A 14,459-nucleotide genomic window follows, 5' to 3' on the forward strand; every position below is an offset into this window, starting at 1 on the left:
CTTGCCGGTGCTTCCGGCTCCGATGCGGTGACGCCTGCGGGTGCCGCCATTCCTTCCTGGAGGGTGTCGGTGGTCTCCATCTCCCACTCCCCTCCTCGTGCCGGGGGAAACCCTAGGATTCATCCGAGCAGCAACGTCGGCGGCGTCGTATTCCTTCTTGGAGGTGATGCTTGGTATGCGGTAGATCGGAGCCTTGTTTCGTGGTGGGTCGATTCCGGAGGGCGCGACGGTGGCGGGTCATCCGCGTTTTGTCAAGCTGCCGTTGTTGGCATTTATTTCTTCTTCCTTTCTTCTTCTTTTGGGCTTGTTGTGCTGCTCGCACCAGCATCTGCTTGTGATCGGTGTCGGTTGCTTTGGAATACAAAGCGGGGGAAACCCTTTTTTGGTAAGGAGATCGGGGCGAGCAAGTGAAGAAGAAGCGGTGTCGCTAGTGCTCTTGCCATCTCCATCGACCCCCCATTCGATACCATACTAGTTATGATACAATATAATTAATGACATAGGACGAACTTTGATGCTAAAGTGAGTGCTCTTTAATTGTTCTCAGAGACAAACAACATGAGCTAATAATAGCACAATATATGGCTTGTTTGTGATAATCTCAATCCAATAAAATACAAATCATTTGATACAATACTTAAGAGACACACGCACTCATTTATTGAGACAAATAGACATAATGGCATGCATTGAAAAGACCACATGACATACATGAATCAACCATATGCGCGAGATATTTGTCCATCCAATGAGAGATCATAACCGGACCATAATGCCTTCATAAGTCATAACTAGGAAGTAATAAGAATACTTGATCATCCCTGCTGTTTGAAGATTACGACTTCCTTTGACATGTATTATACATTTGGACCATACTTCAAACATAATCCTTAGAACGGGGTACGACTTTCTTTGACCTGCAAAAGGAAGTGTGTTATCATCCCTGGTAGTAAAATTGAATCAAACAGAAATAATGGAAGGAGGACATGAGGGAGGAGGAGGCATTATTACCTCGCATCCTTTCTGCTTGAGCCCTTTCACTGTATTGTCACTCAAATAGTATTTTCTCAAATCACGAAGTGATACGGACCTAAGGGATGGAAGGTGCAATAATCCCTTGGGGATTCCGTCCATCTGCGGGCATCTTTTAAATGATAGGTGGAATAGCTTCGGCATTGCCCCAACCTCCATCCTCCACTTAATGGAACACATTTCAAGTGTTAACTCTTGCAGACGAGGAAACCCTTGGGCCTTGAAGCTCATGGTTTCAGCTTTAAAACCATTCAACCCCAGCATCACAAGACAAGGAAGCATCTCCAGGATCGGCATCGGATCTTTTTCAATTTCATAAATAGAAGCGAACATATGAAGCTCCCGTAGGCTTTTTTGAAATTGCACACTCCTGGGCAGAGAAATTCTAGGAATATCTACATACCTTAGAGTAGGTATATCCCAGAGGGAGCTTGAAACTTCTGATTCATGTCGAAAGACCCCTGCCAGATCTATAGTCTGCAAGTAAAGGAGTTTCCTGACTGAAGAAGGAATCACCACATTTCTACATCTTCTCAATCCGAGGTGTCGCAGGTGAACGCACCCACCAATTACTTCCGAGAAATTCTCCAGTCTCGCATTCTCAACATGAAGAACTCTTAGGAATCTTAGCTTGGGAAAAGATACTGATAAAAGTCCAAAGCCAAACAAAGCTCGGAGATTAGGTGGTGCCTGTAGAATCTGCTCACTCGAATTTTGAAAAGAAGAACGATAGGATATCGGGTTATGAGATGAAGGCGCACCATCTTGTCCTGCATTTCGTTATGTCAGCAATAAGTTATTCCACACATAGACACAAAATACCGGACATATATAATTGATATATTTAAGAAAATGTATACAAATTGCAGAGATGAAAGGAATCTAGCCTCACCTCTAGTAGTCTCATCGATGATATCAAGAAAACCATCTTGTGTTGCTTCTTCTATGCACCAGTCACGTAAGATGTCATGAATCTTTATCTTCTCAATCCATCCATATATATCATTTGTTTCAACAACTTGTACCAAGCTTCTTTGAGCCAACTCAGTTACATACTTACGTGCTGTTTCTTCTAGTATATGCTTTGGTGTATATGGAATCAAGCTTTCTGCTATCCATAAATTTATAAGGTCCGACACGGATATTATGAAATCCTCAGGAAAAGCAGCAAGATAGAGAAAACAGGATCTCAAATAGTGATTCGGTAGGTCCTTGTAACTGCGAGCTATTATGCCCCACATCATCTGTGTGTCTTTGGTTGATGGCCAGCCCAACAGTACATCGGACCATGCTTGTGTGTTGAGATTCTTTGATAGATAACCCCCTAAAACTGCAAGTGCAAGCGGTAATCCATCACATTTCTTTGTAAGCTTTCTCCCTGAGATTTCAAACTTATCCAGATCACGTATGTCTGACCTTTTGTATGATGGTAAAGCTTTGCTACTAAGAAGTTCCCAGCTTTTCTGTTCATCTAAACATCTCAAAGAATGAACATGGGTTGGCATTTCAACGTGATTCGCAACATCTTGTTTTCTTGTAGTTAATAGTACTCTACTAGAGTTAGCCGCATCTGGAAAGGCCTTAATTGTTCTATTTATTTGCTCCCATGTATCTGTTTCCCACACATCATCGAGAACTACCAAGTATCTTTTCTGGATGAGGATATCATGGATCTTCTTTCCCACCTCATACTCATTCATTTCATCATTTATAGACAGACCAACATCACTAGGCATTTGCTTCACAATTTCCTTTAGTAAATCAATGACCTTGAATTTTTCAGAAACAGTCACCCAAACAAGCACCTCAAAGTGTTGTTTGACTGCGGATGCAGTATACACTTTTCTAGCAACTGTTGTTTTTCCTGCACCACCCATAGCAACTATGGAGATAGCACTAAGCATATTTCCCCCCTGAACTAACTTATTGACTATTTCTTTGTACTCGTTCTCGAAACCAACCATGACAAAATCACCCTCAAAGTTTTGGTGTGCAAGGTCATAATCTTCTAGACACTCATCCACATCTTGAATATCCAAGTCAATATTCAAGCGTTCTACACTCTGAAATATCTCATTGAGCTTCCTTCTTACACGCTGAATTTTAACACCAACTTTACGAAGGGTAGTCAAATCACCCGGTAAGCGAGCATACCTTGAGACTGCAGCCTTGAAGCCCTTCTTTATCATGTTTCTTTTCTTCATGTACTCTGCAGCTTCGATGGCGTTCTCAGCCTCATATGCGGCATCCCTAATCTGGCTCAGAAGAACAGCAACTCTTGCATTTCCAGATCTCCGTTTGCTCTCGGCCTCTTTGAGGTAGGCCTGCAGTCGCATTAGCTCATCTTTCAGGACTGCCACTTCCAAGGTGACCGCGCATACAAAACTTGTCCCCTGAACAGCAAGATTGCCCACGTTTGCAAGAACGGTGCTAACAGCGAACTCGGCCATTCGGTCTTGCCAAGAATTACTGTCCTGGAGTAGCGATCAACCTGATGAGAGCAAGAAAAAAATAAGTAAGCACATGAAGAGAGAGAGAGATCACAGAGAGAGAGAGAGAGAGAGAGACTCGCCAAGGGCATAGCAGCGTGCTGCCTTCTCCTCTTCAGTGCGCACCTCCGCTCATCGCCGGCGAGGAGCGACTGAGGAGCCTTTGGTGTGAAGGCGATCGCCCGCGATGTACATGGTTTAGGGGCACAACCACGACCAGAACGTGTTGCGAGTTAAGGTTTCCAAATTCCAAGGAGCCTTTGGAGCCTGTCTATATTAGCGCATATACTATGTGCATAGTCTAAACTGCACGTCATCCCCTGCCCCCCTTCCACACACAGACACAAAAAAAGTCTAAACTGCACGTCCTTTTAGCAGTTGATTAGCTGTGGGTAGTGGCCCGTACATTAAAGCACAAGTTAATAAACTAACCGTGACTTGTGAATGGCTCGAGGTCTTTGCCTAGCTAAAATATCATGGTGGCCAATGGGAGAAAGCCAATAAGCATATGATTCGATGCTTTTAGCAACCCACCTTAATTAATTACGGTGCAAACGAAGGGTTGACATATGAATTAGAGGCAACTGTTGAGCTTCCACATTGATCATATGAATTGTTATAAATCCAGCCATATGCTGGATATTAAATCCAAGGATGAGATTTAACTTTGCAACAGCCATTATTATTCCGTTACAGTCTTGCTCCTACGTTGATGCTCTGCTGGTTAAATCATTATTATTTGGTAAAATCCATGGATGGATCTTACTATTTGGTTTTAAAACATCTAGCCACATTTTGCTCTCTTGATGCTACAGTCTTCCACTCACTTGCAGGAACAAACACTTCATGTGGCCAAGCAGTTAAATGGTCATAATTTGGTTTCACCTGTTCATATGCCTTTGCTAAAATCAGCTCAGCATCTCCATCATCTGCATTATCTATAGAGACTCGTGGTAAGCTCAGGTTCTAGTTAAAATGACAGGGATTACGAATCTTGAAGTAGTATCTGTCGACACTGTGGCTTGTATTCATCTTTGACATGACATAGTTGACTAGCTAGGTGTTCGATATCACCTCATTGCTGAATTCGTGAATCCTTACATGAGTGAGTGATTGCTAGGATCAGAGATGCAGGTGAGGCTTGCTATCCAATTCAGACAGCCATGCTCTTGTCATAGGCCAACGCCCACCTGAGAATCAGCAAGTGTAAAATAAGACTTATATTTAGGAACGGAGGCAGTAAAATTTTTGATTTTGGACTATGCAGGCTCATTGATAGGGATATGAGTGAAGTGGTTACTAGAATGAGAGGCACACCAGGCTATTTGGCTCCTGAATGGTTGACATCGCAGATCACGGAAAAGGCCGATGTCTACAGCTTTGGCGTTGTGGTCATGGAAATAATCAGTGGGAGAAAGAACCTCGACACCTCTCAGCCTGAAGAGAGCGCATCCATCTTATCACCCTATTGGAAGAAAAGGTGAAGAGTGATCAGTTAGCAGATCTAGTCGACAAGCAGAGTGACGACATGCAAGTGAACAAGCAAGAGGTGATTCGGATGATGAGGATGGCAATGTGGTGTTTGCAGATTGATTGCAAAAAAAAAAGGCCAAAAATGTCAGAGGTTGTCAAAGTCTTGGAAGGCACCATAAACACGGAAAGCAACATAGATTATAAGTTTGTTGCAACTGTTAGAGTTATAATATAAGTCATGTACCCCTTTGTATTTATCCCGTTGTATAAGGGGTTTCCTGCATATGTTTCACACATGTACATGTATATATATCGGCCTATGGCCTCATGGGAATACAAGTTGCATATTTCCTAACATGGTATTAGAGCTTAGGTTATTTTTTTGGGTGCCGCAACTCGCCCTTCCGATCCAATCTCGTGCCTCGCCGCTGCTCCCCCGGAGACGTACACCGTCTGCCGCCTCAACCGGTCGCCATCAAGATCGACGCCCACGTCACTCCACCTGCTGCTCCAAGCAGCCCGGCAAGCCTATTGGATCTGGCGCAGCTCAGGCCGCTGCTCCCAAATCTGGAGGACGTTTCTCTCGGTCCGATCAAAGTCGATAGTTGCCTGCCCGCTCACGCACTTGCTCCTTGTACGTGCTCGTGCTGTTGATCCAATTCGTGGCCGCCGCTGCTTCTATCTCTTGCCGCCGGCTCTCCGCCTCCGATCCTCTCTGCTGCAGGTCCACGCGGTTCTGCCGACTGCTTTGCTGACCAGTCCACGCAAAGAGCCAGCACTTCCATCCGCAGCCTGCGTGCTGTCTGTTCCTTGCCGTCGTTGCATCTCTCTTCAGCGACTCGGCTGTCTTCTGCTGCTGCTAGCTCCGGCGCGTCCGGCTGTCACCTGTTGCGGCTCTCGTCAGGTCCCTCTGCTACGTTCGTAGCTGCGGCCTGTTGATCTTTAAAAAAAAAACAACATGGTGTCTCTCGCCTGCTCTGAGGTGATTCCTGACGGTGTTTTCAGTGTTTGCTATACTGACCCCGTCTCGCACATGTGCCTTTCTTCGGTGCTTGGTGCTCGTCCGTCTGTGCTATCGTCCCCTGTGGCGACTCTCGCACGTGGTGATTGTCGCTCTACATCGACTCCTCCTGCGACTTTCATCGGTGATTATCGTTCTACACCGGCTCCTCTCACGGCCCCCATCGGATGTGTTGATGCATATGACTCTATTGACCCGCGTCTTCCTTTGGCGCTTGGGGCTTGTCTGCATGTGCCCTCATCTCCTTCACCGGCCTCTACGGATGATGTTGGTTATGCTATGTCGCGTCCTCTGGCGGCTTCCACAGGTGGTGGTGGGCCTGGTGGCCGCTCCTCTCCCAGTGCTACTGCGTTGTCTACTTCAGCTATGTACTTCACCGAGCAGGAGATTGTGGGACTTCGTGGTCTGCTGACCGCCTCCGGCTCTTCATTGCCGGGTGCATCTACGTCGACCTCTTCAGTTGAGCTCCTGACTGAGCAGGAGATTACGCGCCTTCGGTGCTTGCTCGCTGCATGCTCTGGTTCTTCACCGACGGGTTCTGCTGGTTCTGCTACTGACTCCTCTGGCATTGTGAGACCACCTTCAACACAGTCAGGTACATCTTCATGGATTCTTGATACTGGAGCATCTTTTCATATGACTCATGATTCATCCACCTTGTCTTCTATTCGTGCTCTTGATTCTCCTATTCATGTTCTTACTGCTGATGGTACCTCCCTCCCGGTTAATGGTCGAGGCATTCTTAGCACCTCATCTTTTCATGTTCCTGATGTTGCTCATGTTCCTCGACTTACCATGCAGCTCCTTTCTGGTGGTCAGATTGTTGACTCCGGTTGTCGGGTGATTCTAGACTTTGACTCTTGTTCTGTTCTGGACCGTCACACTGGTGCTCTCCTTGGTGCTGGCCCCCGACACCGTGACTCTCAGGGTCTCTGGGAGCTTGACTGGCTTCACCTTCCCTCCGCTGCCACCGCCGCCAGTCTTTCCCCCTCTGTTGCCTTGTCTACCAGCTCTTTTCAGCAGTGGCATCATCGCCTTGGTCACTTGTGTGGCTCTCGTCTCTCATCCTTAGTTCGACGTGGTCTTCTTGGATCTGTCTCCGGCAGTGTGTCTTTAGACTGTCAGGGTTGTCGGCTTGGTAAACAGGTCCAGTTACCTTATCCTCATAGTGACACTATGTCTCGGCGTCCTTTTGACCTTGTTCACTCCGATGTCTGGGGTCCAGCTCCATTTGCCTCGAAAGGAGGTCATCGCTACTATATTATTTTTATAGATGATTTCTCTCGATACACCTGGATATATTTTATGTCTTCTCGTAGTGAGGTGTTATCTATCTATAAGCGTTTTGCTGCCATGGTTCACGCTCAGTTCTCTACTCCTATTCGTGTTTTTCGTGCTGACTTTGCTGGAGAGTATATCTCCAAGATGTTGCGTGGAGTCCTTGCTGAGCAGGGTACTCTTGCCCAGTTCTCTTGTCCTGGTGCTCATGCTCAGAATGGCGTGTCTGAGCGCAAGCATCGTCACCTTCTTGAGACGGCTCGTGCGATGATGATCGCCGCCTCTCTTCCGCCTCATTTTTGGGCCGAGGCTATCTCCACTTCCGCCTATCTCATCAACTTCAGCCGTCCGCTGCTTTGCAGGGTGGCGTTCCTTTTGATCGTTCTCCCGATTATTCGATGCTTCGCTTGTTTGGTTGTGTTTGCTATGTTCTTCTTGCCCCTCGCGAACGCACCAAACTGACCGCTCAGTCTATTGAGTGTGTCTTCTTAGGCTACAGTGATGAGCATAAGGGCTATCGTTGTTGGGATCCTATCGGTCGTCGGATGCGTATCTCTCGAGACGTGACTTTTGATGAGTCTCGTCCCTTCTACCCACGCCCATCTTCCTCGATTTTTTCAGTGGAGGATATCTCTTTCCTCACTTTTCCTGACTCACCTATCACCCCCGTCGCGCCTGTGCCTATTCGTTCCACTCCCTCTGCTTCTCCACCTCTAGTCGATTTGCAGCCACCATCTTCTCCGGTCTCCTCGCCTAGCATGTCACCGGATTCTACACCTTCATCTCCGGTGACTTCTTCGACACCACCCCCCGATTCTACCTTGGTGATTCCTCCTTCTATTGTTCCATCTTTTCCTCAGCATTACACTCGTCGTTCACGACCTGTGGATGCCTCATTGGATGAGTCGTCCTCTTCCTCTCAGCCTACTTATGGCTTGCGTTCTCGTCCTCGTCCGCCTGTTGATCGCTTTGGATTTCCCACCGCTGGTGCTGCTGTTCTTGAGCCGACTTCTTATCGTCAGGCTGTTGTTCATCCTGAATGGCAGTTTGCGATGGCAGAGGAGATTGCTGCTCTTGAACGCACTGGTACCTGGGATCTTGTTTCTCTTCCTCCCGGAGTCCGTCCCATCACTTGTAAGTGGGTCTACAAGGTTAAGACTCGCTCCGATGGTTCTCTTGAGCGTCACAAAGCTCATCTTGTGGGTCGTAGTTTTCAGCAGGAGCATGGTCGTGATTATGACGAGACTTTTGCTCCTGTGGCCCATATGACCACTGTTCGTACACTTCTTGCCGTTGCCTCTGCACGCCACTGGTCTATATCTCAGCTTGATGTTAAGAATGCCTTTCTTAATGGTGAGCTGCATGAGGAGGTGTACATGCAGCCACCACCTGGGTATTCTGTTCCTGATGGCATGGTATGTCGTCTTTGTCGCTCTCTCTATGGCCTTAAGCAAGCCCCTCGCGCCTGGTTTGAGCGTTTTGCCTCTGTGGTCACTACTGCTGGTTTTTCAGCAAGTGCTCATGATCCAGCATTGTTTATTCACCTTTCTCCTCGTGGTCGGACTCTTCTTCTTCTCTATGTTGATGATATGATCATCACTGGGGATGACCCCGAGTATATTGCCTTTGTAAAGGCCCGTCTTAGTGAGCAGTTTCTTATGTCTGATCTTGGACCTCTTCGCTACTTTCTTGGGATTGAAGTCTCTTCTACCTCTGATGGCTTTTTTATATCCCAGGAAAAGTATATCCAGGATCTTCTTGCTCGTGCTGCTCTTACTGACGAGCGCATTGTTGAGACTCCTATGGAGCTCAATGTTCACCTCCGTGCTACTGATGGTGTTCCTCTCCCTGACCCGACACGTTATCGTCATCTTGTTGGCAGTCTTGTCTATCTAGCTGTCACTCGTCCGGACATCTCTTATCCGGTTCATATTCTGAGTCAGTTTGTCTCTGCTCCCACATCGGTTCACTATAGTCATCTCCTTCGTGTTCTCCGATATCTTCGGGGCACGATCTCTCACCGTCTATTCTTTCCTAGCTCCAGTTCTTTACAGCTTCAGGCCTATTCAGATGCTACGTGGGCTAGTGATCCTTCTGATCGCCGTTCACTTTCTGCTTACTGTGTTTTTCTTGGCGGTTCTCTCATTGCCTGGAAGACGAAGAAACAGATTGCAGTTTCACGTTCGAGTGCTGAGGCTGAGTTGCGAGCCATGGCTCTTTTGACGGCAGAGGTGACTTGGTTACGGTGGTTACTTCAGGATTTTGGTGTTTCTGTCACTACACCGACTCTGCTCTTATCTGACAGTACAGGTGCTATTAGCATTGCGCGCGATCCTGTGAAGCATGAGCTCACCAAGCATATTGGTGTTGATGCTTTCTATGTGCGCGCTGGTGTGCAGGATCAGGTTATTGCTCTTCAGTATGTGCCTTCCGAGTTACAGTTGGCGGATTTCCTGACGAAGGCCCAGACTAGAGCACAACATGGCTTTTATCTCTCCAAACTCAGTGTTGTTCATCCACCATGAGTTTGAGGGGGGGTGTTAGAGTTATAATATAAGTCATGTACCCCTTTGTATTTATCCCGTTGTATAAGGGGTTTCCTGCATATGTTCCACACCTGTACATGTATATATATCGGCCTATGGCCTCATGGGAATACAAGTTGCATATTTCCTAACAGCAACGACTGCAGTGAACTTTGGCGTGGCAGGAGATGCATGCTCCTCAGCTACACCTCTGGCTTCAGATGTATCAGGCCCCAGATGAAATGATACTGTCCTGGAGATCTGTGTGTCCACAACAGAAAACATGGTGCATTGTATTTTATCAGATTAGAAGCCCGTTATCTATAGTTATTTTCATTTTTGTTATCCATCTGTGCCTCCTCAATGGTAAAATAATATGTAAGAGGAAGGAACTACCTGTGGGTTATTTTCCTTATTCAAAAACTTGTACTCCCAGAATAGAGCTTTGAGTTGGATTAGCCTTGTGGTAGTAGTAGGACCTACAAATCCTTCTCTTGGGGAGGAGAAGACCCCACAGCCCAGGTTTTGTGAGTGGTAACATTGTGGTTCTGTTAAGCTGACCATCTTCATCTCACCCATAGCGTATCAGAATTGCAGAATATCCCAAGTTTGCAAACATTCGTTTTATAGAAGAGATAAAAAGAACATAGTTCTGATCCTCTGCTCAGCTTCCCCTTGTACTGCAAATCACTTTCAATTCAAAGCAGCTACTGTGAAACAGAGGAAGTGGATGGGCTTTTTCTTTTACGGTCTTCCTATGTAACAAGAACTTGTTGCAGCATGTTATTGTTGTGGTTTCACATCTCTACATTATACGTGGCATTGACACTTTGTTTCCTCCGGCCAGAGCTGTAAACTGCTCTGTTGTTTCTACACAAAACAACAAGCTTAAAGCACCACATGTCTAGAAAAGATTATCTGATTCAAGATGTCATGTCGGTAAACCAGAAGATGAAAAAGTAGAAATCGTACTAATAGATCGTAGCAGTTCCACTCTAGTGGAGTGGGTTATGTTGTTCTGTTTTTCTTCCGGTCAGAGCTGCAAACTGTTCTGTTGTTTGTATGCAAGAACAAGCTTGTAGGCAGCACCACATGTCCACACAAGTTTATCTGATTCAAGATGTCATGTGGGTAAATCAATCAAGAGATGAAAAAGCATAGATCGTGGGCCGTGTCAGTTCCACTCTACTGGACTTGTAGATTATATATATTGTAGATGATAAAATCTTGTGTTGGGGCTCTAGGACTATGCTGCATAACTTAAGATAAGAGGGGGAATCAGAGTTCAGAGAGCGGAAAACCATACCTCTCTCCCCGTGCCGCCGTCCGTCCGAATGGGACTTGCCATTCGCGGTACAGCACAGGGTCGCACTTTGCCGGGTTCCCTCCGGCGCCTATCCTCGTCCGCCCCGCGGCGCCAGCATGCTCGCCGGCCACCATCGGTCTCCTCTGTACGTTCTTGATTCTGGAGCTGGTCCCCCGCCCACTCAGTCGGGCAAGAGGTTGAGGAGGAACGCGAATTGGGGGATCAGGGGGAAATATGACGGCGGTGGAGGAGGAGGAGGTGGAGGGATCCCCGGCCGGTGGTTCTCCGGGTCGGCGAAGAGGAGGAGGAGACCGCCGGCAGCAGTGTTTTTTATATTTCTCCAATATAGAGAGGCTCGTTGTTTTGGGCTCAGCCTCGTGCGCGGCCCACTATTTACAGAGAAACACGGGCCATATTCCCATGTGTACATTTGCTGCCTGGTTTTAATTCTCTTAGTCATTCACAGTTCGGCATTTTAAAACTTTTGCTGCCTGGTTTTTGTTGGGAGGAAAAGAGTTTTAAAACGACCCCCGATGTGTACATTTAGTTCCCTTAGTCCATTCCATTCCATAGAAGAAAAAAACAAATTATAGCTGCGAAATACTCCAAAATGGCAAGGTATGAAAAAACTCACGTAAAATATATTCTTTTAACACAGCACAGACGCAAGCGCTCATATATACGCGCATACACTCACCCCTATGAACGCACACACGCGCACCCTACCCCTATGAGCACCTTCGAGAGACTGAGCCGGCATATCATCTTGAGATTTACAAAGTCACCGTAGGCACCTCGTCATCGACAGGAACGTCTCCTCCCACTGAAAGTGCATCGCCGGAAATCCTGAATAAATCCAGGAATAATGCGAGCACCAGGACTTGAACCCTAGTGCGCTATGGATACCACTGCCCCTCTAACCATCCAACCACATGTTGGTTCGCAAACTCGGGGAAAACATATCGAGCACATTTTGTCTAAGAGGTGTCTCTTTTACGGACCTTGTATTCAAACTTGTAGTGGAAAACAGTATGAATACCTAATGCCGCATTCGAAAGATAAATTGGGATTTATGAGGTATGCCCACAACCCGCAAAAAAAAGGAAAACACACTAGGTAAAGAAAAATAACGGAAAAAAAGAACTCAGGGTGGTTTAAATATGGAAATGTCTAAAACAAAGTACAAGTGTCTTCTTCATGCTCAAAGGTGTTAATTTATGCGGACCACCTTGTCTTCTACTCCTACTCTTTAATCGCAAATAGAACAACATGGATGGTTAGAAAAAATAGACCAACAACACAAGGGATTGTATATACGTATGTGTATGGTTACACTTAGATGTGTATACACTCTTATTACACTTACGCGCGCATGCACTCTCTTGTGATTACCCTAAGTATGATGTGAATCGTGACAGATGGAGCCAACGGGAGGGTGATACTGAGTTGTTGATTGTTTTTGAAATGGCTAACTTGATCTCGGGACATGCCGTCGCATGCCCTTCTCATTATTTGTGATCAAGTGTTGGTTAATGCTAATGAGATGGTGGGGTCCATAGCTCAGTGGCAGAGCATTTGATTGTACATCATGAGGTCACCGGTTTGAACCCAGTTGGGCCCTCAAGTTTGTTCTTACTGCTCCATATATTTTTCTTCATTGCACACACACTAGTAGAAAACAGGGCTTTCGTTCGGGCCTGGCCAGCCCATTAGTCCTGGTTCCGCACGAACCGGGACCCATGGGGTGCATTAGTCCCGGTTCGTGAGCCCGGGGGCCGGCCGGGCCACGTGGGCCACCGGTCCTGGTTCGTCTGGACCTTTTGGTCCCGGTTCAACGCACGAACCGGGAGCAATGCGCCTCGCCCCTGGCCCATGACCATTAGTCAAACCGGGACTAAAAGGTTGGTCCAGTTTAGTCCCACTTCGCCAACCGAAGGGCGCTCACACCGGTTTATAAGCCCGTCCCTCTCTGCCTTGTTAAGCTCCTCTCAAAATGAAAATAGATGCCCTTATACAGGGAATTTGACCTAAATTCATAGTAAGTTTCTCTGAAATTCATAGAAATTTATTATGAATTTAGGTTGAATTTTCTCTATAGGCGCATCTATGCTCATTTTTTTATGTTGGGGTTGGCGATCTTTACAGACTTTTTGTGTGTTGAATATGCACCATTCAAAATCAGTCTCTGCTTTGAATGGTTCATTTTGAACACACAAAAAGTCAGGAGTTCAAATAAGTTCAACAAAATGAAATCCCTTTGTAACAGATGAGTTTTCGTCCGAAACCCTGATACTTCGAAAGAGATTGTCCATTTTGTTCACGAAGTGCATCCACCTTTTGCCGGGACCCTCTCAACTTTCTTGCACATGCTATGTGGATGAAATGATGACACCATACCAACTTTCAACCTTTTGAGAGTTCATTTGAAATGCTTTTCAATTTTAGGGTCTTATAGCTCAAAATAATTAGTAAATGCATGAAAAATGGTGCATGAAAAATAACAAATAAAATAAATAAGTAATTAGAAATAAAATAATATAAACTTTATTAAAATATATAAGTAGAAACAAAATAAAATAAACTTTAATAAAATTTATGAAACTAAAATTAACAAAGTATTTTCTGTTCAAAACATTATAAGAAACCTCTAGTATTATTGAAACTAAAATCATATAAAATCGATGCAACTAAAATTATCGAAGTATTTTCTGTTCAAAATCATTAAAAGCAAAAAGAATTTTCATAAAGAACTTTTTTGATAGAAACTTTAATAGCAAAAAGAATTATCGTAAAGTAAAATAAATAAGTACTTAGAAACAAAATAAAATAAAATAAATAAGTATTTTGTTGTAAGTAGAAACAAAATAAAATAAATAAAGCAAAAAAGAAAACAAAATAACTGGGAAAAAATAAAAAAATGCCACCTACTGGGCCACCACGGTCTGAATACGACTAGAAACCCATCCATGGGTCAGGATTCAGGCCCGCAGAAGGCCCAGCAGGCCCACAGGCATAGCAGTGCAAGATTAGGCCCAGAGGCCTGCACTTCAGAGGAGTTCAATGGAGATGGCGGCGCAGGACATTGGTCCCGGTTGGTGCCACGAACCGGGACCAATGCCCCCTTTGGTCCCGGTTCGTGGCACTAACCGGTACCAATGCCCCCCTTTAGTCTCGGTTGGTGGTACCAACCGAGACCAAAGAGGGGCATTTGTCCCGGTCCGTGACAAGAACCGGGACTAAAGCTTCATGTATATAAGGCACACATGTGAAAATTTTGGTTTGCATCTTGCAGTTCGCCCCCGACGACGCGCGCGGAGAGGACGCCGTCGCCATCG

General features: G+C 45.8%; 1 protein-coding gene across 1 annotated transcript; it reads right to left on the reverse strand.

Moving 5' to 3' along the window:
- Positions 1-591: 591 nt before the first annotated feature.
- Positions 592-3,514, reverse strand: LOC123142208 (disease resistance protein RPP8). Its single transcript, XM_044561203.1, has 3 exons — positions 1,925-3,514; positions 1,012-1,802; positions 592-917 (listed from the first exon to the last, which is right to left on the reverse strand). Exons 1-3 carry the CDS (start codon positions 3,480-3,482, stop codon positions 891-893), a joined length of 2,376 nt encoding a protein of 791 aa, XP_044417138.1. The 5' UTR covers positions 3,483-3,514; the 3' UTR covers positions 592-890.
- Positions 3,515-14,459: the final 10,945 nt, after the last annotated feature.

This window comes from Triticum aestivum, chromosome 6D (assembly GCF_018294505.1).
Source record: "Triticum aestivum cultivar Chinese Spring chromosome 6D, IWGSC CS RefSeq v2.1, whole genome shotgun sequence".
Taxonomy (NCBI): domain Eukaryota; kingdom Viridiplantae; phylum Streptophyta; class Magnoliopsida; order Poales; family Poaceae; genus Triticum; species Triticum aestivum.

What these genes read in the sequence shown, in the direction of transcription:
- LOC123142208 (XM_044561203.1), bottom strand. Translation starts at nt 3,482, where the DNA reads ATGGCCGAGTTCGCTGTTAGCACCGTTCTTGCAAACGTGGGCAATCTT. An exon ending in CATCGATGAGACTACTAGAG is followed by an intron (nt 1,803 to 1,924) that starts GTGAGGCTAGAT and finishes AACGAAATGCAG; the next exon opens with GACAAGATGGTGCGCCTTCA. An exon ending in TCAAGCAGAAAGGATGCGAG is followed by an intron (nt 918 to 1,011) that starts GTAATAATGCCT and finishes TTCCTTTTGCAG; the next exon opens with GTCAAAGAAAGTCGTACCCC.